The following is a 25,728-nucleotide window of genomic DNA, read 5'->3' as shown; positions in this document are numbered from 1 at the left end:
CCTTTTAAGTATTCTTCAAGTAAGTTTTCATATTAGAGCACTCCAGACCTGATAGTGATTTTTTATTTCCTTGATAAAACATATCAATTTTGGTAAGTATGCAATGCCAGAAAAAGTTTTCTCTGTTGTAACTCAGGGAAAACAATATGGCATCTTTAATAATTCCCATTGGTATTCGATCATCAGTTGGGTATTGGTAGGTCTCAAACTACGTCACTCCTTTATCACCACTCTCTCAATATATATGACTCTTTTTAGGGAAAATATTCATATTTGTCATTATTTTAGGGAAATACCATTATTTTTGGAAAGGGAAGCTCTCTGGGTTTCAATGTGTCTGACTCAAGCAATGTTCTGAACCACTGTAGAACTGGTAAGTCATAGGGGAATTTTAACATACATTAAAACGGTATAGAAACATTTCTAGATAGTGGCTTTTAACCCCATTGTTTGTAGGTATAATCAAAGCTTGAAAGTCCTTTAGGAGATGAACACTATGACAACGTTAGAGAATTCTAGAAAACATTATCATTCTAGTCATACGGACACACAGCATATTCTCATTTTAAGTGTGACAATGTGGGGCAAATTAAATAATTGAGTATACTTTGATGTACTTCAAGTGATTTTATTTTACATCTGTTAAAGAGTTCAAACGTCAAACTTTATGATGTTAATATCATTACCAATAAATATTTGAGAGCATTTCCAATCCATGCCAAACAGTTCTTCCTCAGGAAGTAAGTGACTGAATGAAATTTTGCCTTTGTTTTCAAAGAAATGTGTTATTCCTTGTGCTTGTAAACCTACCAGACCTAATACTTCAATTTATCTCATTCTGGTCAACAAGCAGAGAAATAAAAGTCAGCTAAGTTGACTACTATCATATGGACAAGAGCATGATTTCTGGCAAATCTGATCTAAGCCATAATTGCTTCTATTTCATATTATTCTGTATTAAGATTACAAATACTTTTTAAAAATACATTTTAATAAAATTAATCACTCCTATATTCTCAAGTAGTTGGACAGACTGCTCTCTGTAGATCAGGCAATTAGTAGGTCAATCACAGCCTGTCTATTCTCTTCATAATTTGGTGTAGATGATCTCCTGTGAGTAAATTTCTACTTCTACTCAGTTTAACTGCACGTGAGTCTATACATTAGAATTAAAATGTGATTTCTCAGTTTATATATCTTTCTCCTCAGCCATTTTAGAATAGCTAGAAAATTGTTTACAGTAAGAAGAAGGCTAAGGAACTTTGTTTCTGTGGGAAAGGATGATTCTGGTCAGATAATCAAAATGACTGCTTTGAAAACATAAACTTTCTCTCCTTTGTCTCTTGCCCCTTGCTCATCTGGGAGCCTGCTTCTCCCTCTCCCTTTGCCCCTCCCCCCATTCATGCTTTCTCTCTCAAATAAATAAAATCTTGAAATAAAAAAAAGAAAATGTGCTTTAATGGAAAATTATAGATTAGTGCAAGTTAAACTATCAAAACAGAAACAAAACATAAAAAGTAGAAAAATTATTTGACTTTGAATAAACCTATCTATTCCACAGTTACATATCACTAGTGCATTATTCCAAAAAGTTTTTCTTTTTTTCTTCTTTCTTTCTTTCTTTCTTTCTTTCTTTCTTTCTTTCTTTCTTTCTTTCTTTCTTTCTTTCTTTCTTCTTTCTGTTGTTAACAAACTTTTAGATTTACAGGAAAATTTCATAGATAGTACATTGAATTCCCATATACCTTGCATCTAGTTTCCTCTATCATGGTGCATTTGTCACAAGTAATGAATTGATATTGATACATTATTATTAACTAAAGTCCACATTTTATTCTGATTTCCTTAGTTTTTACCTAATGTCCTTTTTCTGTTCCAGGATCCTATCCAGGATACCACATTAGATTTAGTCCTCCTGTCTCCTTAGGCTCCTCTTGGCTGTAACAGTTTCTCAGACTGTCATTTTTGATGAAATGAAACCATAAGGGTTTTGAGTGTTACTGGTTGTGAATCTTACAAGGTGCCCCTGCATTGGAATGTGTCCGATGTTTCCTAATGATTATACTGGGTTTATAGATTTGGGGGAGGAAGTCCACAGAGGTAAGTGCCGTTTTATCCTATCAAGGATACATAATGTCAAGGAGACTAATCACTGTTGCTAATGTTGACTTTTATCAGCCTGGCTGAGGCAGTCTTTGTCAGGTTTCTTCACTCTCAAGTTACCTTTTCTCGAGCTTTCTCATACTGTCCTCTTTGGAAGGAAGTCATTATGCACACTGACCACTTATGCAGTGCGGTACTATGCTTCACCTCTTTGTGAAGTATTTACATAAATTATTTGAAATTCTTCTTCATGGGAAAATTTTTTCTCCATTTATTTATTTGTTGATTTATTTATACCAGTGTAGATTCATGAATTTTTATTTTACACTCTGGGTTATAATCCAAAACTACTTTATTTATTTATTTGGTTACTCAAATTGTTCCAGCTTTGACCCTTGGGAGCTCTTTCAGTTGGCTCCTGTGTCCCTTTGACATGTCCGCATCACTGTCAGGTTTTTTTTTTAAAGCAACCTGTTTGCTTTTTAATAGATTTTGTTCGGGGGCGCCTGGGTGGCTCAGTTGTTAAGCATCTGCCTTCGGCTCAGGGCATGATCCCGGCGTTCTGGGATCGAGCCCCACATCAGGCTCCTCATCTGGGAGCCTGCTTCTTCCTCTCCCACCCCCTGCTTGTGTTCCCTGTCTCACTCACTGTCTCTCTTTGTCAAATAAATAAATAAAATCTTTAAAAAAATAGATTTTGTTTGGTTTAGTAGTAGGTCTAATAGTATTTAGCTCCATTATTCTGTGAACATTTCTCTTTTCCATTATTGAAATAATAGGCAATAATGAAAATTGAAAGATAAAAGTAGAAAAAAAGTGCAATTCAATCTTTATTACTTGAGTGTGTTCTCTTGAAGTGCCTTCTTTTTTCTTACTTTGCGTACTTTCACCATTTCTTTTGTTTAAAAAATAAGTCTAATAATTCTTTGTAAATAATTTCATATCTGGGTTATATCGATTTAACAATATATTATGAACATTTTCCTGCCTCATTAATATATATCACTTAAAATGTTCTACATAGATCAATTAACCTTTCCTTTTAATTGATTAAAATTAGCCCATAAATATCCTCGTTGTATTGCGTAATGATGCATAGCAGGTTTTTAACATAGGGACTGAATAAATTAGCTATTTAGAGAGTTTCAATATTTTTAAATTATAAATAGTGATGAGAGGAGTGTGTGTGAGCTTACAAATTAAGTACTTTTACATATTTAAGATTTCTAGAAGTCGAGCCGAGTCCAATAGTAGCATCAATATTTTTGAGGCTCTTAATTCATGACTAGATTATATAAACTTGTGCAAATTGTGTGAGGCTAACCCATTGAAAGAAGGAAAAATATTGTCCAGACTACGCAAATAAGCAAGGGGTCACTGGTTGAGAATCTCAACAAAATGGGCTGATGGATGAGACATAAGTCTTCAGTTTTTCTTGTTAAATATTTGTCTGTTTTCACTTACTTCATCAACATCTCTATTGATGACCTTTATAACATGTATTATGGAGAATATGGGTAATTTGTCTATTTTCAAGGAGCTTAAAAATGATCTGGGGAAAGAAGAATCACAACACTAGAAATGAGAGAACTTAAATTAGAACAGATTTGCCTAGCTCTTGGTCTAGTATTCCTTCAGTTTCAGAATATTAATACCTAATGCACATGGTATACCTGGAGAAGATGTAAATGGTAGAGCACATGAAATGGACCATAAGTATAGTGGAAATTGTTATGGGTTTTGTACTAGGAAAGTTTTATTATATAGAAGAGAAGCCTCAAGGTGTCCCTAAGAATATGGTTATATGGGCAGAGGAATTCGTCTACCTAAGAAGAAGAAAACATGTATAGATAGGAAAAAATTGATGGGGAATGCAGAAAACTATGACTTTGTTTTTACCAAAATAGAAGTTGTATTTTTGCACTATTAGAAAACAGTACTGGATATTTAGAGTGGATGAGAGGCTGATTGTGAAGGCCTTGGTGAGCTTGGGGATTGATAATGGAATTATGTAATTGTAGGTTTTTAAAGAAGACAATGATAGGATGAAAACAATTTTATGAGTAATGTTCAGTTCCTTAAAGTAAACTGTATTTGTGGGTAATTACATTGTGCATCATCAACAAAATTGAATTCTATACAGTTGTAAAATGTTGTAGATTTTCATGTGCTCTAAATGTAAATATATACTAATACCCACACCACACACACACACACACACACACACACACACACACACACACACACACACACAGAACACACACACTGCACTAACGTCTATATTACTTTTCTCAAAGGCTATCCAGGAAACAAACTGTTAAGAGTTATCCTTCTGCTATGTGTGGCATGACTTCTTTTCCATTAGTAAAAGCTACTTTGATCTTTTTCTAAAGTAAATTAGGGAAAAATACATACTTCTAACATTTTTTAAGAATAGTTATTCTGTTTCTGTTTAAAAGTGCTTCAATATCCAATTTGGCACTTTTTAAAAAATGTGCTTAAAGTTCCTAATTTACATGGGCTTTTGCTTTAATACTGACTTTAATCTAGATCCTGAATATTCATTATACATTTCATTCATTCATTCACTCCATCAATTGATATTTGAGTAGTCATGGAGTATTCCAGATGCCATATGTGTATAAACTACTTCATGTATATTTGAAGGTTGTACTGTTGTCTTTATATACAGTTTCAAAAATGAGGTTTCAAAAAAGCATTAGTATGGATCTTTAAAGGATTAGCTATAAACCTGAAAGGAGATATAACCATTCTAGACACAGAAGAGAATAACTTAACATACTAAATAAGACTTAGCACTTTGCATCAATCCAAGGTTCTCAGAGTAGGAAATCAGCTAGAGGATATGTGTACATGGGGAAAAATAGATCTTCCATTGGATAAATGTACCTATGGGATTGTCTCAGAGAAACAGAGTGTACAGCATCATGATGCCTCTTCCTTCTGTCTCTGATGATTGGGAATGTCAACTGCAGGAAATTGATGGGAGTACAAGATAAGGACATGCAAGGCTATTCTGGGGATTCACATGAGGCACATTCCCCTGAAAGTATTTTCTCCACTCTGGTAAGTAATCATGGCACAAAAGGAAGGCTACACTTTATTTACTGAAGGAGCTTTATAAGAATCTAGATAATTGAGAGACCATTAATGATGAAAATATTTTTTAGAGCAAAACCAGTAAAACCAGTGCTGTTATAAGCATGGGCTGATGGGAAAGTTATAGCATAAATTTAGATGACTGTACTGAAAGAACTGTTTTTCTATTACCCACATAAATCAGTTACTTCAAGCCACCTCATTTTGTCATTTTGAAGCTTATGATGAATAAAAATGCACAGTCCAAACAGTAATCCTTTTTATAGCAATAAACAAGTGAATGAATGAATACAAACTGAAAATGAAATAAATTCAGTTCCATTTGGCTATGGACTTTCTGCATCCATGGTATTTCCTGCTTAAAATCCTAGAAGAGGGGTGCCTGGGTGGCTCAGTCGTTAAGCGTCTGCCTTCGGCTCAGGGCGTGATCCCGGAGTTCTGGGATGGAGCCCCACATCAGGCTCTTCCGCTGGGAGTCTGCTTCTTCCTCTCCCACTCCCCCTGCTTGTGTCCCCTCTCTCGCTGGCTGTCTCTCTCTCTCTGTCAAATAAATAAATCAAATGTTTAAAAAAATAAAATAAAATAAAATAAAATCCTAGAAGAGACATTTGGTGTGAATGATGTTAAATGCTGAGTGAATAATTTATACATGGTTAATATATATAATAATATATGGCATATATATAATTACATGGTTTAACTCTTACAAAATGTGTAATGACCATCACTGATACTAGCATGAGCTATGAGGGTTTCGTGCAGGAATGGAGCAGGAAAGAGGAGAGGTACATTTCTCAGGACCCGAAAACTTACAAGTAAGACTTAATTTAAGGTTTAATTAATAATTTTTTACCGGAATTTCTTTCAAAATACGGGTCTTTAGAATCCTTGCTGTATTTTCTACATTTATCATTTCCAGGATAAGAAACTCAATAGTATCCTATGAATATAGAACCCACCATGATCATTATCATATTTATGAACGTCTTTATAGCACAAGAAGGCATTCAATATCATGTAGTCTGTTTTTAGTTTATTTTACAGAGGAGGAAACTTAACCCTGGAAAGGAGATACTTGTCCTATGTTGCCCCCAGTGAGTAGCTCGGCTTGGTGTTGTATTGAGGTCTTCGGATTTCAAGTTCACAATACAATGGTGATTTCATGTGCTGTTTTTATTTTTGTCTTTCAGAAATGTATATTCTGAACTCTCCTTGCTATTGGTACACTTCTCTGGGCCATTTCAGAAATCACTGACTAACAAAATCACCCCCCAAAACTGGTGGGTGCTTTAAGTTCAGGTACCCAGTCTAAGTATCAAAATTAGACACCGACATGAATCACCCTTTCTGTAACCACATCTTTTCTGCCCATGAGTCTCACTCATTTTGATTATGATGGGATAAAGTTGACAACATGGAAAGGGCAAACCATTCAGTGGTGTCTGAGTTCATTTTGCTGGGACTTTCCAAATCTCAGAATCTTCAGATTCTCTTCTTCCTAGGATTCTCTGTAGTCTATGCCGGGATTGTGTTAGGAAACCTCTTCATCTTGGTCACCGTGACCTTCGACTCACGCCTTCACACACCAATGTATTTTCTGCTTATCAATCTCTCCTGTATTGATATGAGCCTGGCTTCTTTTGCTACCCCTAAGATGATTGTGGATTTCCTCCGAAAACAGAAGACCATCTCTTGGTGGGGATGTTATTCTCAGATGTTTTTCATGCACCTCCTAGGTGGGAGTGAGATGATGTTGCTCGTAGCCATGGCAATAGACAGGTATGTTGCCATATGCAAACCCCTCCATTACATGACCTTCATGAGCCCACGAGTGCTCGTTCAGCTGCTGTTATCCTCCTATGCGGTTGGATTTGTGCACTCGTCTAGTCAGATGGCTTTCATGTTGAATTTGCCCTTCTGTGGTCCCAATGTGGTGGACAGCTTTTTCTGTGACCTTCCCCTTGTGATCAAACTCGCCTGCAAGGACACCTACCTGCTACAGCTGCTGGTCGTTGCTGACAGTGGCCTCCTGTCCCTGGTCTGCTTCCTCCTCTTGCTTGTCTCCTACACGGTCATCATATACTCAGTCAGGCACCGTACTGCCAGTGGTTCGGCCAAGGCCTTCTCCACTCTGTCAGCACACATCACTGTCGTGACTCTCTTCTTTGTCCCATGTGTCTTTATCTATGTATGGCCCTTCAGCCGATACTCTGTAGATAAAATTCTCTCTGTGTTTTATACGATTTTCACACCTCTCTTAAATCCTATTATTTATACATTAAGGAATCAAGAAGTAAAAGCAGCCATGAAGAAGATAAGGACTCGATACATAAATTCAAAACACACTTTGTAGATGATGCTTCTGAAGAAATCATATCTTGTGTGGGCATTTTAAGGAATGAACTTTTAACCTATTTCACGTTCTATAAACACCAGTAGGTGTCATTGTTAAAGAGCAACCCCCCCTTTTTTTTTTTAATCACTGTCAGTGATTAAACACATGACATGTCCAGTCTGGAAGACATGCATTTAAATCCTCTCTTCACTAGTTCTTCTCATGCAAATTTGAAAAAATGAATAAATTTTCTTCATCTACTTAGTTTATCTACAAAACTTTATATGTTTTTTTTTATTTTGGCATATTTTTATCTTTACAGTTATTCTTACTACTTCTATTATGCTTGTAGTTATTAGTGCTGCTATTATAGTTGTAGTTATTATTGGGAATCTATATGTAGAAAATGCACACAGATGATGCCTCACATAGCCATTTCGCTGAGTTACTGTTTGCTGCTAGAAAAGTACATTTTGTAGATAATCCCTAGTTAATGTGTATTAACTTTTAGATACTCTATGCCCCAGATACAGTGCCTCCAACCAAGCTTCACATATTTTGTGAGCCCACAGTGTGCCAGGAAGTATATCCAGGGTTTCAGGAAGCTTACGGTCCTTGGATGGAAAGAGTGAACTAAATTTGCAAACATGTTGTGGCATGGACAGTACTATGTTACATGGTTAAAAGTCCAACACAACTTTATCAGTAATAACACTAATATTTGTCTCTTCCTTTTTTCTGAATCCATGGGTAAATTGATTCAGAGCCCATGGCAGGTAAGAGGTGATTGATACTCCTGAAAAGTCTACAGTCAATTCTTGGTAGCAGTATCAAGCTTTGTTTTCATTTTTAAAATATAGTTTGCAAATAGAAAATAATCACTCTATTATTTATTTATATTATTTTTTTGAGGAAGAGAGAACTCGTGCATGCACAATTGGGGAGGGGCAGAGGGAGAGGGAGAGAGAGAATCTTTAAGCAGGCTCCACATCCAGTGCAAGCCTGATGCAGGCTCGATCTCACGACCTTGAGATCATGACCCGAGCTGAAATCAAGAGTCGGACATTTCACTACTGAACCACACTGGTACCCCAAGAATCACTGTCTTTAGTGTAGGATTCTGTGAGTCTTGAAAAATCCACAATCGTGTAACTGTCATAATGAGAATACAGTAGAATTTCATCAACCCTCAAATTTCCCTGTGTTCCTTTGTAGTTCACCTCTCTCTCTCCTATCTTCTGGCTCTGAAAAAAGTGATCTGTTTTTTATACCTAGTTTGCCTTTCCTAGACTGTCACATAAGTAGAATCATATAGTATGTAACTTTTTAAAAAAGTTTTTATTTAAATTCTAGTTAGTTAACATACACTGTAATATTAGTTTCAGGTGTAAAACAGTGATTCAACACTTCCATGTAACACCCAGTACTCATCACAGCAAGTGCCCTCCATAATCCCTATCACTCTTTAACCCACCCCCCAACCTCCCCCTGCTAACCATCAGTTAGTTCTCTATAGAAACGAATCTGTTTCTTTGTTTGCCTCTCTTTCTCTTTTTTTTTCCCCTTTGCTCATTTGGTTTGTTTCTTAAATTTCACATATGAGTGAAATAATGGTATTTGTCTTTCTCTGACTGACTTAGTTTGCTTAGCATAATACTCTATCTCCATCCATGTCATTGCAAATGGTGAGAATTCATTCTTTTTTATGGCTGAGTAATATTCATATATATAAATTGTGTGTGTGTGTGTGTGTGTGTGTGTGTGTGTGTGTATGTATACACACATATATTCTCCTTCTCCCTATTCATTCATCAGTCATTAGACACTTGGGCTGTTTCCATAATTTGGCTATTGTAGATAATGGTGATATAAATAGTGATTAAGTATTTTTGTATTTTTTGGGTAAATACCTAGTAGTGCAATTGCTGGATCATAGGGCAGTTCTATTTTTAATTATTTGAAGAACCTCCATACTGCTTTCCAGAGTGGCTGCACCAGTTTGCATTCCTACCAAGAGTGCATGAGGGTTCCCCTTTTTCTACGTCCTCGTCTGCACCTATTATTTCTTGTGTTGTTAATTGTAGCCATTCCGACAGGTGTGAGGTGGGATCTCTGCAATTTTGATTTGCATTCCCCTGATGATGAGTGATATCGAGCATCTTTTCATGAGTCTGTTGCCACCTGGATGTCTTCTTTGTAAAAATGTCTATTCTGCCGTTTTGTAATTGGATTATTTGGGGATTTTTGTTGTTGAATTGTGTAAGTTCTTTATATATTTTGGATACTAACTCTTTGTAAGTTATGTCATTTGCAAATATCCTCTCCCATTCTATAGGTTGTACTTTAGCTTGTTTATTGTTTTCTTTGCTGTGCAGAGTAAGTAGCCTATGGCTTCTTTCACTCAGCATAATGCCTTTGAGATTCATGCAATAGCAAGTTGTGTTTATCATTATAAATCTATGTTACATTTTAAGATCTATTAAGTATCCTCATTGCTATTCTTCCACAAATTGTCTTGAAACCAGTTCAGTTATTCATTGATATTAACTAGAATGTTTTTATCAAATGACATGAATACTAAGTAATTATATAGGCATTAATTTTATACATTGATTTAGGGAGAAATATGATATTGACAATACTGGTCTTTTTAATCCTAGAATGTGGTTTATTTCTGCACTTATTCATGCCTTCTTTTGTGTCCCCCAGTAATGTTTTATAACTTTCCTCAAAAAATACTGAAACTATTAAACTTATGAATTATTTAATTTTATTTTAATCTTTGTGAGGTCATTTTTACTCATAACATTTTGATATTTCTGGAATGAAGGAAAAGTATATTTATGTATATATTTACTTGAAATTAGTCACTGATCTGAGCACTCTAATTCATTGAAATTTTTAGTCAAATTTTTGGGCTTAGAATATGTTTCAGCTATGAGTCTTATGTACTCCTGCTATTTTTCAACATCTTATTTCATATTTTAGCCCATGGCATGTCTAGGACTTGATACCATTTTGAAATTTTTCCTGAATGCTAAAGAACAAAATAGATGTATGTCACAAAAGGTCTGACACATCTGTACTCTAAGAAGGAGAATTACTGATTTTAATATGTTTCTACAATATGGTGAGTATTTTACACATTTTTATAAATATGACACATATTTGGGAGGGTAACAACCACCAATCCCACTTGGCTTATTTGACATGGAAATATTTGCTAATTTCATTGGAGCTATTATGAACATTTCCAAAGGGTAGAGAAATCTTTTATAACTGTGGAAGAAATCTAAGAAAATGAATCTAAAGTTGGTGTTAAAACTGAGTAAATCCTGGAAGTTTACAAGAAGCTTGCCTGCCACCTAGTGGTGGCAATCTCCTGTGTTTCTCTTTCATGTTTTAACGAAAACCAAGAATTAGGAAGGAAGGTTTGTAAAAATGGTTGGCAATGGATATGCAGTCAATACCTTCCAAAGAGCTGATTACCATCTAACCATTACCCAAAGTAGCCATTTTCACAGACATATTTTAATGTTATTTTAAGGGCTTCCCATCCTCTAGTACCCGTCAGCTAAGTCCAGAATTCCGGGGGACGTCACAACTCATTAGGTCACCATTAGGAGTTGTAGTCTGTAAAAGGCAAGGCAGACTAGCACCTAGAAATCATCTGTACGTCAGAAGCATTGTTGATGATTTTTAAATCTATTACCTGGCATTGATTTAGAAAACTAAGTCTTTAGCTTCCCTAAAAGTATGGATGATCCTTCCAAATTTCAAGAGGAACTAAAATGTATGTATTACTTCTCATCATTTTAATTTGCAAGGCTGAACCCCTTGCTCAGAATTGTTCTGCCAAATGATTTTACTTTGAGCAGAAGTGGTCAGATAGGTTGGTGTGCCTAAGGGAAATTAGGACTTGTTTGAGGCTACTAAAGAGAGAGTGGCCAGAAGCAATTCTTCTGTCTGTATCTAGAAGACAGTATTTGAAAAATAAATTAAGTAAATAATTAGGCTGTCTAGGGAAGTCTTTGAGTTACTCAGTCTTATGAGCGAGGTGCTGTTTTCATCCCCATTTTCTGTATGAAGGAACAGAGGCAGAAGGCTTTGATAATGTACTTAACAGCTAGAAGGGAAAGGAACAGATTCCAACAAGTCTGTTTTTAGAAGCCACGAACGTCTTTATAACTCAATGCTACCTCTAACAGTATTAACCAAATTCGGGAAACACATTTGTAAATTACCTCCTTTCCAAATCCAGAAATTGTTTAAAATATAACAGAGGGCTGGGAAGCTGACTCCATGGAAGATAACGCAAAGGCTAATTTATTGCTCTCATGCACTTGAGTCAGAGAAAAGTGATGTAGAAACTTTCAACTCTAAGAGTCACTCAAAGGAATTGGATTTTAAAAATGACTACATATGGCGCGCCTGGGTGGCTCAGTTGTTAAGCGTCTGCCTTCAGCTCAGGTCGTGATCCCGGGGTCCTGGGGATCAAGCCACGCATCGGGCTTCCTGCTCATTGGGAAGCCTTCTTCTCCCTCTGCCACCCCCCTGCTTGTGTTCCCTCTTGTGCTGTGTTTCTCTCTGTCAAATAAATAAAATCTTTAAAAAATTTAAAAAAATTAAAATTAAAAATGACTAATTATAATAAAGAGGATGAAATTTATAAATAGTGTTGATTGAAAAAGGTAAACCAAAATAGTAAATGGTTTGTATTTCTACCCATAGAAAGTCTAAATAGAGGTGTAGTCTTTACCAAATTCAAACTCATCCTTGCACCCAATGTGCAGTAAGCCAAATTCTGAGACACTGGTTTTGAAGCAAAGAAAGCTTTATTTTGAAAAGGCAGCCCAAGGAGAAGGCTGGGAATCATTCTCAAAGCTGTCTTGCCCTGTTTGGCCTAGTCATAGCTTACATACATGAGAGGAGCGTAATGGGTTTCTTTTCTTTCTTTCTTTTTTTTTATAATTTTTTTTATTATATTATGTTAGTAACCGTATAGTACATCCCTAGTCTTTGATGTAAAGTTCGATGATTCATTACTTGCATATAACACCCAGTGCACCATGCAATACGTGTCCTCCTTAATACCCATCACCGGCCTATCCCATTCCCCACCCCCCTCCCCTCTGAAGCCCTCAGTTTGTTTCCCAGAGTCCATAGTCTCTCGTGGTTCATTCCCCCTTCTGTTTACCCCCCCTTTCTTCTTCCCTTTCTTCCCCTACCGATCTTCCTACTTCTTATGTTCCATAAATGAGTGAAACCATATAGTTGTCTTTCTCTGCTTGACTTATTTCACTTAGCATAATCTCCTCCAGTCCCGTCCATGTTGCAGCAAATGTTGAGAAATCATCCTTTTTGATGGCTGAGTAATATTCCATTGTATATATGCACCACGTCTTCTTAATCTAGTCATCTGGGTAATGGGTTTCTTGAAAACTTGGTGGGGTGTCCTTGAAACAATCTGGAGGTAGACATTCTTCTGGACAACGTGGCATTATTGGGAAACCTGGTATGATCAGATATGTCAAGACAAATGATACTTTTCAGCCCCCATAAGTTTCTACAATCAGTGGGTAAATAGGGAGTAGTGGTGGAAAAAAAAAAGACAAAACTAAGGATTGATTGTGCAGGATGATAAGAGGCGCATAAACTGCAATTAAGTAGGGAACAAATCAGGCCATGGAGCCAGGTTAATAATGCAGCTCACGCAACTATAGTTCTGCTTATGCTTTCAAAACAGGTCCAGGAACCAAGCGCCTGCCTCAAATCCCCATTCTTATTTTATAGTTCCTCAATCGTGGGGAATAGGGATAATGACTGCTCTAGCTGCTTCCTGCTAATCAGGGGCGAAGAGCGATAGCCAGGGAAGTGGAAGTGGGAAACCTGCCCTCAGAAATATTCTGGAGTGTCTGAGCACAGGGCTTGGACCTTGCTTTTGATGTTACTGTGTCTCCGGGAAACTGTTTCTCATCTCTTCCTGAGGCGGCAGCAGCTAGCAGAGTAGCATGCTCTGTTATTTTTGTTTGTTTGCTTGTTTCTCTGTTTTCTGGACTTGATCCCATTTATTAGAAACCTTAAAAGCATTTCCTACCAATGCCCAAGTAGCCACCCCTCTAGCTACCTCTGCTTTTTGTAATTTCCTTTGATTCTCTGGGGCATTTTGCTAACAAAAGTCATATTTACCTCGTTTAAGTTTTCCGGTGCTTCAGGATCAATGTCAGCACATTGATGATATGCTTGAAGGAATCATTCAAGAAAAGATGAGGGGTCTTCTTGAAGCATCTAACTTGTCGAACTTATTTAGATTCCTTTGTCTAGGTACTCCTGTTTTTACTCCTACCAGGATAAATCTTAGTATTTTGAAGTCTGGGGAGTCCTCCTGCATTTATATCTTGATTGGGGTCACATTTGGTGCCTACTCTGGTGGCTCTGATGCCTCCGGCCTGGCAGGATTGTTTGGAGCCAGTAGATGAAGCCCGGTTAGTTCAAGTCAAAAGAATGGGAAAAAATGGGAAATCTTAGTTGGGAGAGTCACAGACAGATATTCAAAGAAACCAGGAGAATTTAGGATATGGCCAGTGGTTTAGGTACACAACAAATATGCAAAGACAACCAGAATTAGAATTTCACATCCATGAAGGGCTGTTATTGAAATATATTTTTTTCTCTCTAAATTTACCCTCATTTTTATTGAAGGTAGCCAGATTAAGACTAATTTGTTTGCAAAATAAATCCAGTTTTAACAGACTTGGCCTAATGGTTTACATAAGCACAATAGTGATCAGCCACGTAGGTTCTTTTAAATCTGCTTTGCTGGATCTATTCAGAAGGAATTTCAGATTGAATTTTTAATCGTCTTTTGAGGCCAGAAGCCAAGCCAAATACTTGCCATTAGATTTGTGTGCAATACCTATAGACGAGGGTTATTTTGTCTCTTTTCGAGGTCCCCCAAATATCCTGAGGTTCCTGCACCGACCAGCCCATAACATTCTCTACTCTCCTGGTAAGGCTCCTGGGGATTCCAGAAGCAAGACACCAGGTTCACATTTCCAAGGGGCTTCACTGGCATTACAAAGTCAACCTTAGTTCTTTAAAGCTGTCTGGTCATATCTGAATTTATGCATGTCTTTCTCAAATACGGCATTCCAGCCAAAGCCTTCATAAAATAACCAACATTTCCAATGATGTTTTGTTAGAAGGAGAACAGCTCTTATTGAACTTCTGGGAGTAACTGTAATTCTCCAAAAAGAAAGAACACTGACTGTGAGTTTCTGATTTCTGGAGGGTTCAGGTAGGGAGAAAAAATCAATTTGTTCACAAAGGTGTATTTTATTCGAAGTCATAGATCTCTTAGGAGAAAAGTTTTCTTAAATCTGGAAAAGCAAGCAGTACAGAAAGAGTAGTTTCAAATAAGACTCATAAAAACTGTGACTCTAAAAGACACATCCATTTTCATTAAACCAACAAACTCAAGCTTTAATTTAACAGAGATTATCGCAGATTATATGAACCAGAGAAGCATTTGAATTAGTTTCTACTTCTGAGTGTTAGGATGCCCTATTCTTATAAGTGCTTGTCTTCAACTAAATAGGGCTCTTTTATAATTAACATGAGTAATACCATCCAGATGTAGATAATGCCATATGAGGAGACATAAACAAAAGACTTTACAGTAAAGATTTGTATTTATCATTGACAAATAACCTTATGGAAATTGTGAGCTAGATTTTTTTCTTTTTAAGGAGAGCTTGAACCCACGACCTGACCTGAGATTAATAGTTGGATGCTTAACTGACTGAGCTACCCAGGCACCCTGTGGGTAGATTTTGAGCAAGGGTGTTTTTCTAGCTGTTTGTACTTTTAAAAGGCCTCTGTTCTCCTCCCTTTTCTTTCTTCAGTCTTAGGAATGGGGAATGATTTCGATAAGTTGTTCCCAGAGAGGTTGAAGGACTTTGAATTGTTTCTGGAGAAGTAGTGCTACTTTTGCAAAAGCACTGTTCCACTTGTATTGTGGCCAAGCTACATTACAAAAGAATATCATTTTTTTCTTTTTGTTCTTAGCAGCATAACTAAAAGAAATCAGATTTGCATAATGCAACTCAAAGCACTACATTCTAGATTGAATTGGTGTTTCCCATATACAGGTAAGACAGACAGACAAGACAGACAGGACTAACAATATGAGTGCCCTGGGAGGAAAACAAAAGCAAATGATCCATCAACAAAAGAAATTCAGGATGGTTATATGACTGTTTTGTCTTGCAAAATGTGAGGGCCTTTCTTTAAAGGTCTTCTTAGGAAAGAGTCCTAAGAGAGGAAATGCAGTTGCTGATTGTGTGCACACAAACTCACCCTCAATAAGAGAAGTTCTTCCAGAGCTCATGGAAGGAGTTGTTCCTTCAACTGAGGCATGGCCTTGAGAAGAGGCCAGTGTAAGTCTGGAGGGCAGCCAGGGGAATTTTGTTGGATTCAGTGGTGATCCACGCACCTGTGGAAAATTCCCATGAAGTTATCCTTGTGGCCAAGACTGACCTGCCACAGGCACAAGCCTCCTGGCTGGCTCACCAAATTTGTTAGGGAACTCAAAACTTGTCCATGCACCCAAGGCACCAATGTTTGAGACCTAGATTCTGAAGCAAAGACAGCTTTATTATCAGAAGGGCAGCCCAATGAGAAGGCCGGGGATCCTTCCCAAAGCTGACTTGCCCTGTTGAGCCTAGGAACAGCTTATATACATGAGAGGAGGGTAATGGGTTTATTGAAACCTTGAAGGGGGTGGGTTGGGGCAGTGTAGAGAGCAGTGCTTAAAACAATCTAGAAGTAAGCATTCTTCTGGACAAGGAGTCACTATTTAGGACCTGGTATGATCACATATGTCAAGACAAATGTTACTGACTGGTCCCCACTTAGTTTCTACAATCATGAGTAAACAGAGAATAGGGGTAAGAAAGGCAAAGTTATTGATTGATGGTGCATGAGGTTAAGAGGTGCATAAACCGTAATTAGGTAGGGAACAAAACAGAAGGTGATGTTAAGTTAACAAAGCAATTAATACAATGATAGCTCTGCTATGCCTCCAAAACAGCCCAGGAAACAAGAGTCTGCTTCATTGTGTGTAGAATAGTGTCCCCCAAAATTTATGTCTACTTGAAACATCAGAATGTGATTTTACTTGGTGAGGGTATTTGCAGTGCTAATTAAGGTAAGGATCTAAATGAGATTTGGCTGAATGAGGGTGGTCCCTAAATTCAGTGAGAGTGCCCATAGAGACAGGAAAGAATATACAGATACACAGAGTAAAAGCCACTTGAATACACAGGTAGGCAGAGTTTAGAGTTATGCAGGAAAAACCAAGAAACTTTTGGGGCTGTCAGAAGCTAGAAAAGCCAAGGAAGGATTCTTCTCTAGAGCCTCCTGAGGGAGCATACCCTGCTGACACCTTGATTTCATACTTCTGCATAGAGAATGGGAACTAATAAATTTTTGTAGTTTTAAACCATATCATTTGTTGTAATTTGTTATGGTAGCCCTAGGAAAATAATACAACAGACAAAACTAACTTTTTTAATTAGCCAATATATATCATTATTTTCAGATGTAGACTTCAATAATTCATCAGTTGCGTATAACACCCAATGCTCATCACATCACGTACCCTCCTTAATGCCCATCACCCAATCACCCCATCCCCCCACCCACCTCCCCTCCAGCAACCTTCAGTTTGCTTCCTATAGTTAAGAGTCTCTCATGGTTTTTCCTCCCTCTCTGATGACTTCCCATTCAGTTCTTTCACTTATCCTATGATCCTCTGCCCTGTTTCTTATATTCCACATATGAATGAAACCATATGATAACTATCTTTCTCTGACTGACTTATTTCAGTCATCATAATACCCTCCAGTTCCAACCATGTCAATGTAAATGGTAGGAATTCATCCTTTCTGATGGCTGAGTAATATTCCATTGTATGTATCATATCTTCTTTATCCATTCTTCTGTCGATGGATATCTCAACTCTTTCCATAGTTTGGGTATTGTGGACATTGCTGCTATAAACATTGGGGTGCAGGTGCCCGTTTGGATCATTACATTTATATCTTTGGGGTAAATACCTAGTAGTGCAATTGCTGGGTCATAGAGTAGCTCTATTTTTAACTTCTTGAGGAACCTCCATTCTGTTTTCCAGAGTGGGCGTACTGGCTTGCATTCACACCAATACTGTAAAAGGGTTCCCCTTTCTCCACGTCCTCACCAACATTTATTGTTTCCTGACTTGTTAATTTTAGCCATTCTGACTCCTGTAAGGTGATATCTTGTGATTTGATTTGTATTTCCCTGATGCCAAGTGATGTTGAGTACTTTTCATATATCTGGTGGCCATTTGTATATCTTCATTGGAAAAATGTGTATTCCAGTCTTCTGCCCATTTCTTGACTGGATTATTTGCGTTTTGGGTGTTGAGTTTGATAAGTTCTTTATAGATCTTGGATACTAGCCCTTTATCTCATCTGCCATTTGCAAATATCTTCTCCCATTCTGTAAGTTGCCTTTTACTTTTGTTGACTGTTTTCTTTGCTGTGCAGAAGTTTTTATCTTGATGAAGTCCCAAGAGTTCATTTTTGCTTTTGTTTCCCTTGCCTTTGGAGACGTGTCTAGCAAGAAGTTGCTGAGGCCAAGGTCACAGACATTGCTGTCTTTGTTCTCCTCTAGGATTTTGATGGATTCCTGTCTCACATTTAGGCCTTTCATCCATTTTGAGTTTTCTTTTGTGTGTGTGATGTAAGAAAACGGCCCAGTTTTATTCTTCTACACGTGGCTGTCCAATTTTCCCAGCACCATTTATTGAAGAGACTGTCCTTTTTCCATTGGATATTCTTTCCTGCTCTGTTGAAGACTAGTTGACCACAGAGTTTAGGGTCCATTTCTTGTTTCTCTATTCTGTTTCACTGATCTGTGTGTCTGTTTTTTTGCCAGTACCATGCTGTCTTGATGACTAAAGCTTTGTAATAGAGCTTGAAGTCTGGCATTGTGATGCTACCAACTTTTTTTTTTTCAACTTTCCTTTGACTATTTGGGATCTTTTCTCTTTCTATACAAATTTTAGGATTATTTGTTCCAGCTCTGTGAAAAATCTCCATGGTATTTTGATAGGGATTGCATTGAATGTGTAGATTTCTCTGGGTAGCATAGACATTTTAAAGATATTTATTCTTCCAGTCCATGAGTATGAAGTGTTTTTCCATTTCTTCATGTCTTCCTCAATTTCTTTCATAAATGTTCTATAGTTTTTAGAGTACAGATCCTTTACCTTTTTGGTTAGGTTTACTCCTAGGTATCTTATGGTTTTTAGTGCAATTATAAATGGGATTGATTCCTTAATTTCGTTTTCTTCTGTCTCATTGTTATTGTATAGAAATGCAACTGATTTCTGTGCATTGATTTTATATCCTGCCACTTCACTGAATTGCTGTATGAGTTCTAGCAATTTTGGGGTGGAGTTTTTGGGTTTTCCACATAAAGTATCATGTCATCTGTGAAGAGTGAGAGTTTGACTTCTTTTTTACCAATTTGAATACCTTTTATTTCTTTTTTTGTCTGATTGCTGAGGCTAGGACTGCTAGTACTATGTTGAAAACCACTAGTGAGAGTGGGCATCCCTGTTGTGTTCCTGATCTTACGGGAAAAGCTCTCAGTTTTTCGCCATTGAGAATAATTTTTGCTGTGGGCTTTTCATAGATGGCTTTTATGATATTGAGGTATGTTCCCTCTATCCCTACACTTTGGAGAGTTTTAATTAAGAAAGGATGCTGTACTTTGTCAAATGCTTTTTCTGCATCAATTGAGAGGATTTTATATTTCTTGTCCTTTCTGCTATTAATGTAATGTACCACATTGATTGATTTGCAAATGTTGAACCACCCTTGCAGCCCAGGAATAAATCCCACTTGGTCATGGTGAATAATCCTTTTAATTTAGTGTTGGATCCTACTGGCTAGTATCTTGATGAGAATGTCGGCATCCATGATCATCAGGGATATCAGTCTGTGATTCTCCTTTTTGGTGGGATCTTTGTCTGGCTTTGGGATCAAGGTAATGCTGGCCTCATAGAGCAAGTTTGGAAATTTCCCTTCTATTTCTATTTTTTTGAAACAGCTTCAGAAGAATATGTATTAGTTCTTTAAACATTTGGTAGAATTCCCCTAGGAAGCCATCAGGTCCTGGACTCTTGTTTGTTCAGAGATTTTTGATTACTGCTTCAATTTCCTTGCTGGTTATGGGCCTCTTCAGGTTTTCCATTTCTTCCTGTTTCAGTTCTGGTAGTTTATACCTTTCTAGGAATGCATCCATTTCTTCCAGATTGCCTAATTTGTTGGCATATAGTTGTTCATAATATGTTCTTATAATTGTATTTCTTTCGCGTTGTCTTTCTTTGGTGTTGGTCATGATCTTTTCTCTTTCATTCATGATTTTGTTAATTTGGGTCCTTTCTCTTTTCTTTTTGAGAAGTCTAGCATGGGGTTTATCGATTTTATTAATTCTTTTAAAGAAACAGCTTCTAGTTTTGTTGATCTGTTCTACTGTTCTTTTGGTTTCTATTTCATTGATTTCTGCTCTAATCTTTATTATTTCTCTTCTCCTGCTTGGCTCAGGCTCTATTTACTATTCTTTCTAATACTTCTTTGGGTTGTAAGGTTAGGTTTTGTATTTGAGACTTTTCTGTTTTCTTGAGAAAGGCTTTTATTGCTATGTACTTCCTTCTTAGGACCACCTTTGCTGCATCCCAAAGATTTTTAAAAGTTATGTTTTCATATTCATTTGTTTCCATTAATTTTTTAAATTCTTCTTTAATTTCCTGGTTGACCTATTCATTCTTTAGTAGGATGCTTTTAACCTCCAAGTATTTGAGTTCCTTCTAAATTTCTTGATGTGATTGAGTTCCAGTTTCAAGGCATTGTGGTCTGAAAATATGCATGGAATAATCCCAATATTTTGGTAGTGGTTGAGACCTGATTTGTGACCCAGTATGTGAAGTATTCTGGAGAATGCTCCATGTGCACTCGAGAAGAATGTGTATTCTGTTGATTTAGGATGGAGTGCTCTTTATATATCTGTGAAGTCCATCTGGCCACTGTGTCACTCAATGCCCTGTTTCCTTGTTGTTCTTCTGCTTGGATGATCTGTCTATTGCTGTTGAGTGCTATCTTAAAGTCCCCTACTATTATTGTGTTATTATCAAAATGTTTCCTTAATTTTATTAGTTGTTTTATATAATTGGCTGCTCCCAAGTTCAGAACATAAATATTTATAATTGTTCCATCTTTTTGTTGGATAGACCCTTAAGTATGGTATCATGTCCCTCTTCATACCTTATTACAGTCTTTGGTTGAAGATCTAATTTGTCTAATATAAGGATGGTGATCCCAGTTTTCTTTTGATGTCCATTAGGATGATAAATGGCTCTTCACACCCTCGCTTTCAGTCAGAAGGTGTCTTTAGGTCTAAAATGAGTCTTTTGTAGACAGCATATTACAGTGTCTTGTTTTTTAACCATCTGAAACCCTGCGGTTTTGATTGGAGCATTTAGCCCATTTACATTCAGAGTAACTCTTGAAAGATATGAATTTGGTGACATTGTATTACCTGTAAAATCACTATTTGTGTACTATCTCTGTTCCTTTCTGTTCTATGTTACTTTTGAACTCTCTCTTCACTTCCAGGATACCCTTTAATATTTCTTGTAGCATTGGTTTGGTGATCACAAGTTCTTTTAGTTTCCATTTGTCCTGGAAGCTTTCTACCTCTCCTCCTATTTTGAATGACATCCTAGCTCTATAAAGTATTCTTGGCTGCATATTTTTCTCATTTAGCACCCTGAATATGTCATGCAAGACCTTCCAGGTCTCTGTGGATAAGTCTGCTACCAATCTAAAGTTTCTACCCTTGTAGGTTACTGACCTCTTGTCCCGAGTTGCTTTCAGGATTTTCTCTTTGTCTCTGAGATGTTTAAGTTTCACTATTATATGTCAGGGTGTTGACCTATATTTATTGATATTGAGAGGGGGTTCTCTGTTCTTCCTGGATTTTGATGCCTGTTTACCTCCCCAAGTTAGGGAAGTTCTTTGCTGTAATTTGCTCCAATATACCTATTGCCCCCCTCTCTCTCTTTCCTCTTCTTCTGGGATCCCAATTATTCTAATATTGTTTCACCTTATGGTATCACTTATCTCTTGAATTCTTCCCTTGTGATCCAGTCATTGTTTATCTCTCTTTTTCTCAGCTTCTTTATGCTCCATCATTTGGTCTTCTATATTACTAATTCTCTCTTCTGCCTCATTTATCCTAGCAGTTAGGGCCTCCATTTTTTATTGTATCTCATTAATAGCCTTTTTGATTTCAACTTGGTAGATTTTAGTTCTTTTATTTCTCCAGAAATGGATTCTCTAGTGTCTTCTATGTTTTTTTTTTATCAAGCCCAGCTAGTATTTTATAGTCGTTATTCTGAACTCTAGTTCCAACATCTTACTTATGTCCATACTGATTAAGTCCTTGGCAGTCAGTACTGCCTCTTGTTCTCTTTTTTGAGGGGTGGTTTTCCATCTTATCATTCTGTACAGGGAAAAATAGATAAATGAGAGAACAAAATACTAAAATGGCAACAACGACCCCAGAGAAATATACACTAAACAAATCAGATGAGACCCAAAACCGGGGAAAAGAAAAAAAAAAGAGAGAGAAATAATCAGACAGGTGAGCAGAATAGAATAATACACTGGATTCGGTGTGTATTTTGGTCTGTTTTTTAGAAAACTAGATCCCAAAATTGTAAAGAAAGAAAAACTTATATATGTATAAAAATAAAGTTAAATACAATGAAAGGATAGAATATAACTGTAAAATGCAAAATAAAAGATAAGAAAAAACAGAAGAGAGAGAGAGAGAGAGAGAAAAGGAAGGGACATAGACAGGTGAACAAAACAGAGCAATACACTATCTCTTGAGTGTATTTTTGTCAGAAGAAACCAGATCTCAAAACTGTAAAGAAAGAAAAATTTATATATACAAAAATGGAATTAAATACATTGAAAGGATAGAATGTAACTACAAAGAAAAAATTTAAAAAGACTTTAAAAAACAAACAAACAAAACCAAAACAAACAAACAAACAAAATTCCCCAGGGACTCCATCAGGCCCTGGACTCTTGTTTTTTTGGGAGGTTTTTGATCACTGCTTCAATCTCATTACTGGATATTGGCCTATTTAAATTGTCCATCTCTTCCTGTTTCAGTCTTGGTAGTTTATATGTTTCCAGGAAGGCATCCATTTCTTCCAGGTTGCTTAATTTATTGGCATATAGTTGTTGATAATAGTTTCTAATGATTGTTTCTATTTCCTTGGTGTTCTCTCTCCTTCTAGACAACAAAAAGAAATAAAATGTATTCAAATTGGCAAAGAAGAAGTCAAACTCTCTCTCTTCACAGGTGACATGATACTTTATATGGAAAACCCAAAAGACTCCACCCCCAAATTACTAGAAGTCATACAGCAATTCAGTAATGTGGCAGGATAAAAATCAATGCACAGAAATCAGTTGCTTTTCTATAGACTAACAATGAGACTGACGAAAAAGAAATTAAGGAATAGATTCCATTTACAATAGCACCAAAAACCATAAGATATCTCAGAATAAACCTAACCAAAGAGGTAAAAGATCTATACTCTAGAAACTACAGAACACTGATGAAAGACAGTGAAAAAAAAAAAAAGATGGAAAAACATTCCATACTCATGGATCAGAAGAATAAACATAGTTAAAATGTCTATGCTACCCAGAATAACCTATACTTTCAACGCCATCCCAATCAAAATACCAATTGCCATTTTTCAAAGTGCTGGAACAAACAATCCTAAATTTGTGTGGAACCAGAAAAGACCCTGAATTTCTGGACCCAGAAGTGGACCCTCCCCTCTTTAGGCAACTAATCTTTGATAAAGCAGAAAATACATCCAATGGAAAAAAGACAGTCTCTTCAATAAATGGTGCTGGGAAAATTGGACAGCTATATACAGAAGAATGAAACTCTACCATTCTCTCACACCATACACAAAGATAAACTCTAAATGGATGAAAGACCTCGATGTGAGACAGAAATCCATCAAAATCATAGAGGAGAACACAGGCAGTAACCACTTCGACATCGGCCACAGCAACTTCTTCCTAGACATGTATCCAAAGGCAAGGGAAACAAAAACAAAAATGAACTTTTGGGACTTCATCAAGATAAAAATCTTCTGCACAGCCAAGGAAACAGTCAACAAAACAAAGAGGCAACCCACGGAATGGGAAAAGATATTTGCAAATGACACTACAGATAAAAGACTGGTACCCAAGATCTACAAAGAACTTCTCAAACTCAACACCCAAGAAATAAATAATCAAATAAAAAATAGGCAGAAGATATGAAGAGACACTTTTCCAATGAAGACGTACGAATGGCTAACAGACACATGAAAAAAAATGTTCAGGGAAATTCAAATCAAAATGACCAGCTTATACCAGCTAGAATGGCAAAAATTGACAAGGCAAGAAACAACAAATGTTGGACTTGATGTGGAGAAAGGGGAACCCTCTTACACTGTTGGTGGGAATGCAAGTTGGTACAGCCACTCTGGAAAACAGTGTGGAGGTTCCTCAAAAAGTTAAAAATAAAGCTACCCTATGACCCAGCAATTTCACTACTAGGTATTTACCCCAAAGATACAGATGTAGTGAAAAGGAGGGCAATATGCACCCCAATGTTCATAGCAGCATTGTCCACAATAGCCAAACTGTGGAAGGAGCTGAGATGCCCTTCAACAGATGAATGGATAAAGAAGATGTGGTCCATATATACAATGGAATATTATTCAGCCATCAGAAAGAATGATTACCCAACATTTGCATCAACATGGATGGAACTGGAGGAGATTATGCTAAGTGAAATAAGTCAAGCAGAGAAAGACAATTATCATATGGCTTCACTTATTTGTGGAACATAAGGAATAGCAGGGAGATCATTAGGAGAAGGGAGGGAAAATGCGGGGGGGAAGAGAGGAGGAGATAAACCAAAAGAGACTATGGACTCCGGAAAACAAACTGAGGGTTTTTTGACGGGAGGGCAGTGGGAGGATGGGTTAGGCCGGTGAAGGGTATTAAGGAGGGCACATATTGCATGGAGCACTGGGTGTTGTACACAAACAATGAATCATTGATCACTACATCAAAAACTAATGATGTCTGTATGGTGACCAACATATCATAATAAAAAAACTAAAAAATAAAATTTAAAAAAAGAAGAGAAAAAGAAAAAAATGCAAAAAAAACCCAAAAAAAACAAAAAAACAAAAAAGAGAATATGATCAGACAGGTGAATAGAACAGAGCTATGCACTAGATTCTGGGTGTATTTTGGTCTGTAAGTAGAAACTGCATCCCAAAATTGTAAAGAAGGAAAAACTCATATATATACAAAATAAGATTAAATACAATGAAGGGAGAGAGTGTGACTGTAAAAATGAAAAATAAAAAAGATTTTTAAAAGGAGTTGATAAAATAATAAATTGGATGAAAAAGGAGAGAAATTTTTTTTTTTTAAAAAAGTTAAGGTTGAAAGACTAAAGAATCATGGGAAAAAAGCCATGAATTCCATGTGCTGTATTCCCCTAGCCCCGGAGTTCTGCAGTTCCCATTGATTGGTAAACTTGGCCTTGGCTGGATGCTCCAGCTCATCTTCTGGGGGAGGGGCCTGTTGCATTGATTCTACAGTGTCTTTGGCCCGGGCGGAGCTGCACCGCCCTTACCAGGGACCAAGCTAAGTAATCTGCTCCAGTTTGTTCTATATGGCTTTTGTTCCCTGAAGGCTTTTCACGCCGCTTTAGAGGATGGGAATGAAAATGGTGGCCTCCCAGTCTCTGTCCCCAGAGCTGAGAGCTTGGGGTGGGGGGGGCACTCCTTGGTGTGCCCTCAGGGAAAAGCAGTCAATCACTCCTGTTTCCCTGGTCTTTGTCCACACTCCATGCTCACCTGGTCTGTGACCAAGCGTTTCTATCTCAGGCACACAACCCCGTTTCGAGTCTCCAAACCCAACAGACTTCTGTGGTGTGCTCCCGAGCCACTCCTCACAGGG

The 25,728-nt window shown here is 37.1% G+C and overlaps 1 protein-coding gene across 1 annotated transcript; it reads left to right on the top strand.

Annotated features, from left to right (window-relative positions):
* The first annotated feature begins 6,631 nt into the window (after window positions 1-6,631).
* LOC103656624 (olfactory receptor 4K13) lies at window positions 6,632-7,576 on the top strand. The gene has a single exon (XM_008684028.2). It carries the CDS (start codon window positions 6,638-6,640, stop codon window positions 7,574-7,576), a length of 939 nt encoding a protein of 312 aa, XP_008682250.2. The 5' UTR covers window positions 6,632-6,637.
* The last annotated feature ends 18,152 nt before the right edge of the window (window positions 7,577-25,728 follow it).

Source organism: Ursus maritimus, unplaced genomic scaffold, assembly GCF_017311325.1.
Source record: "Ursus maritimus isolate PB19 unplaced genomic scaffold, ASM1731132v1 scaffold_39, whole genome shotgun sequence".
NCBI lineage: Eukaryota > Metazoa > Chordata > Mammalia > Carnivora > Ursidae > Ursus > Ursus maritimus.
This window is presented reverse-complemented; position numbering and strand designations above follow the sequence as displayed.

What these genes read in the sequence shown, in the direction of transcription:
- LOC103656624 (XM_008684028.2), top strand. Translation starts at nt 6,638, where the DNA reads ATGGAAAGGGCAAACCATTCAGTGGTGTCTGAGTTCATTTTGCTGGGA.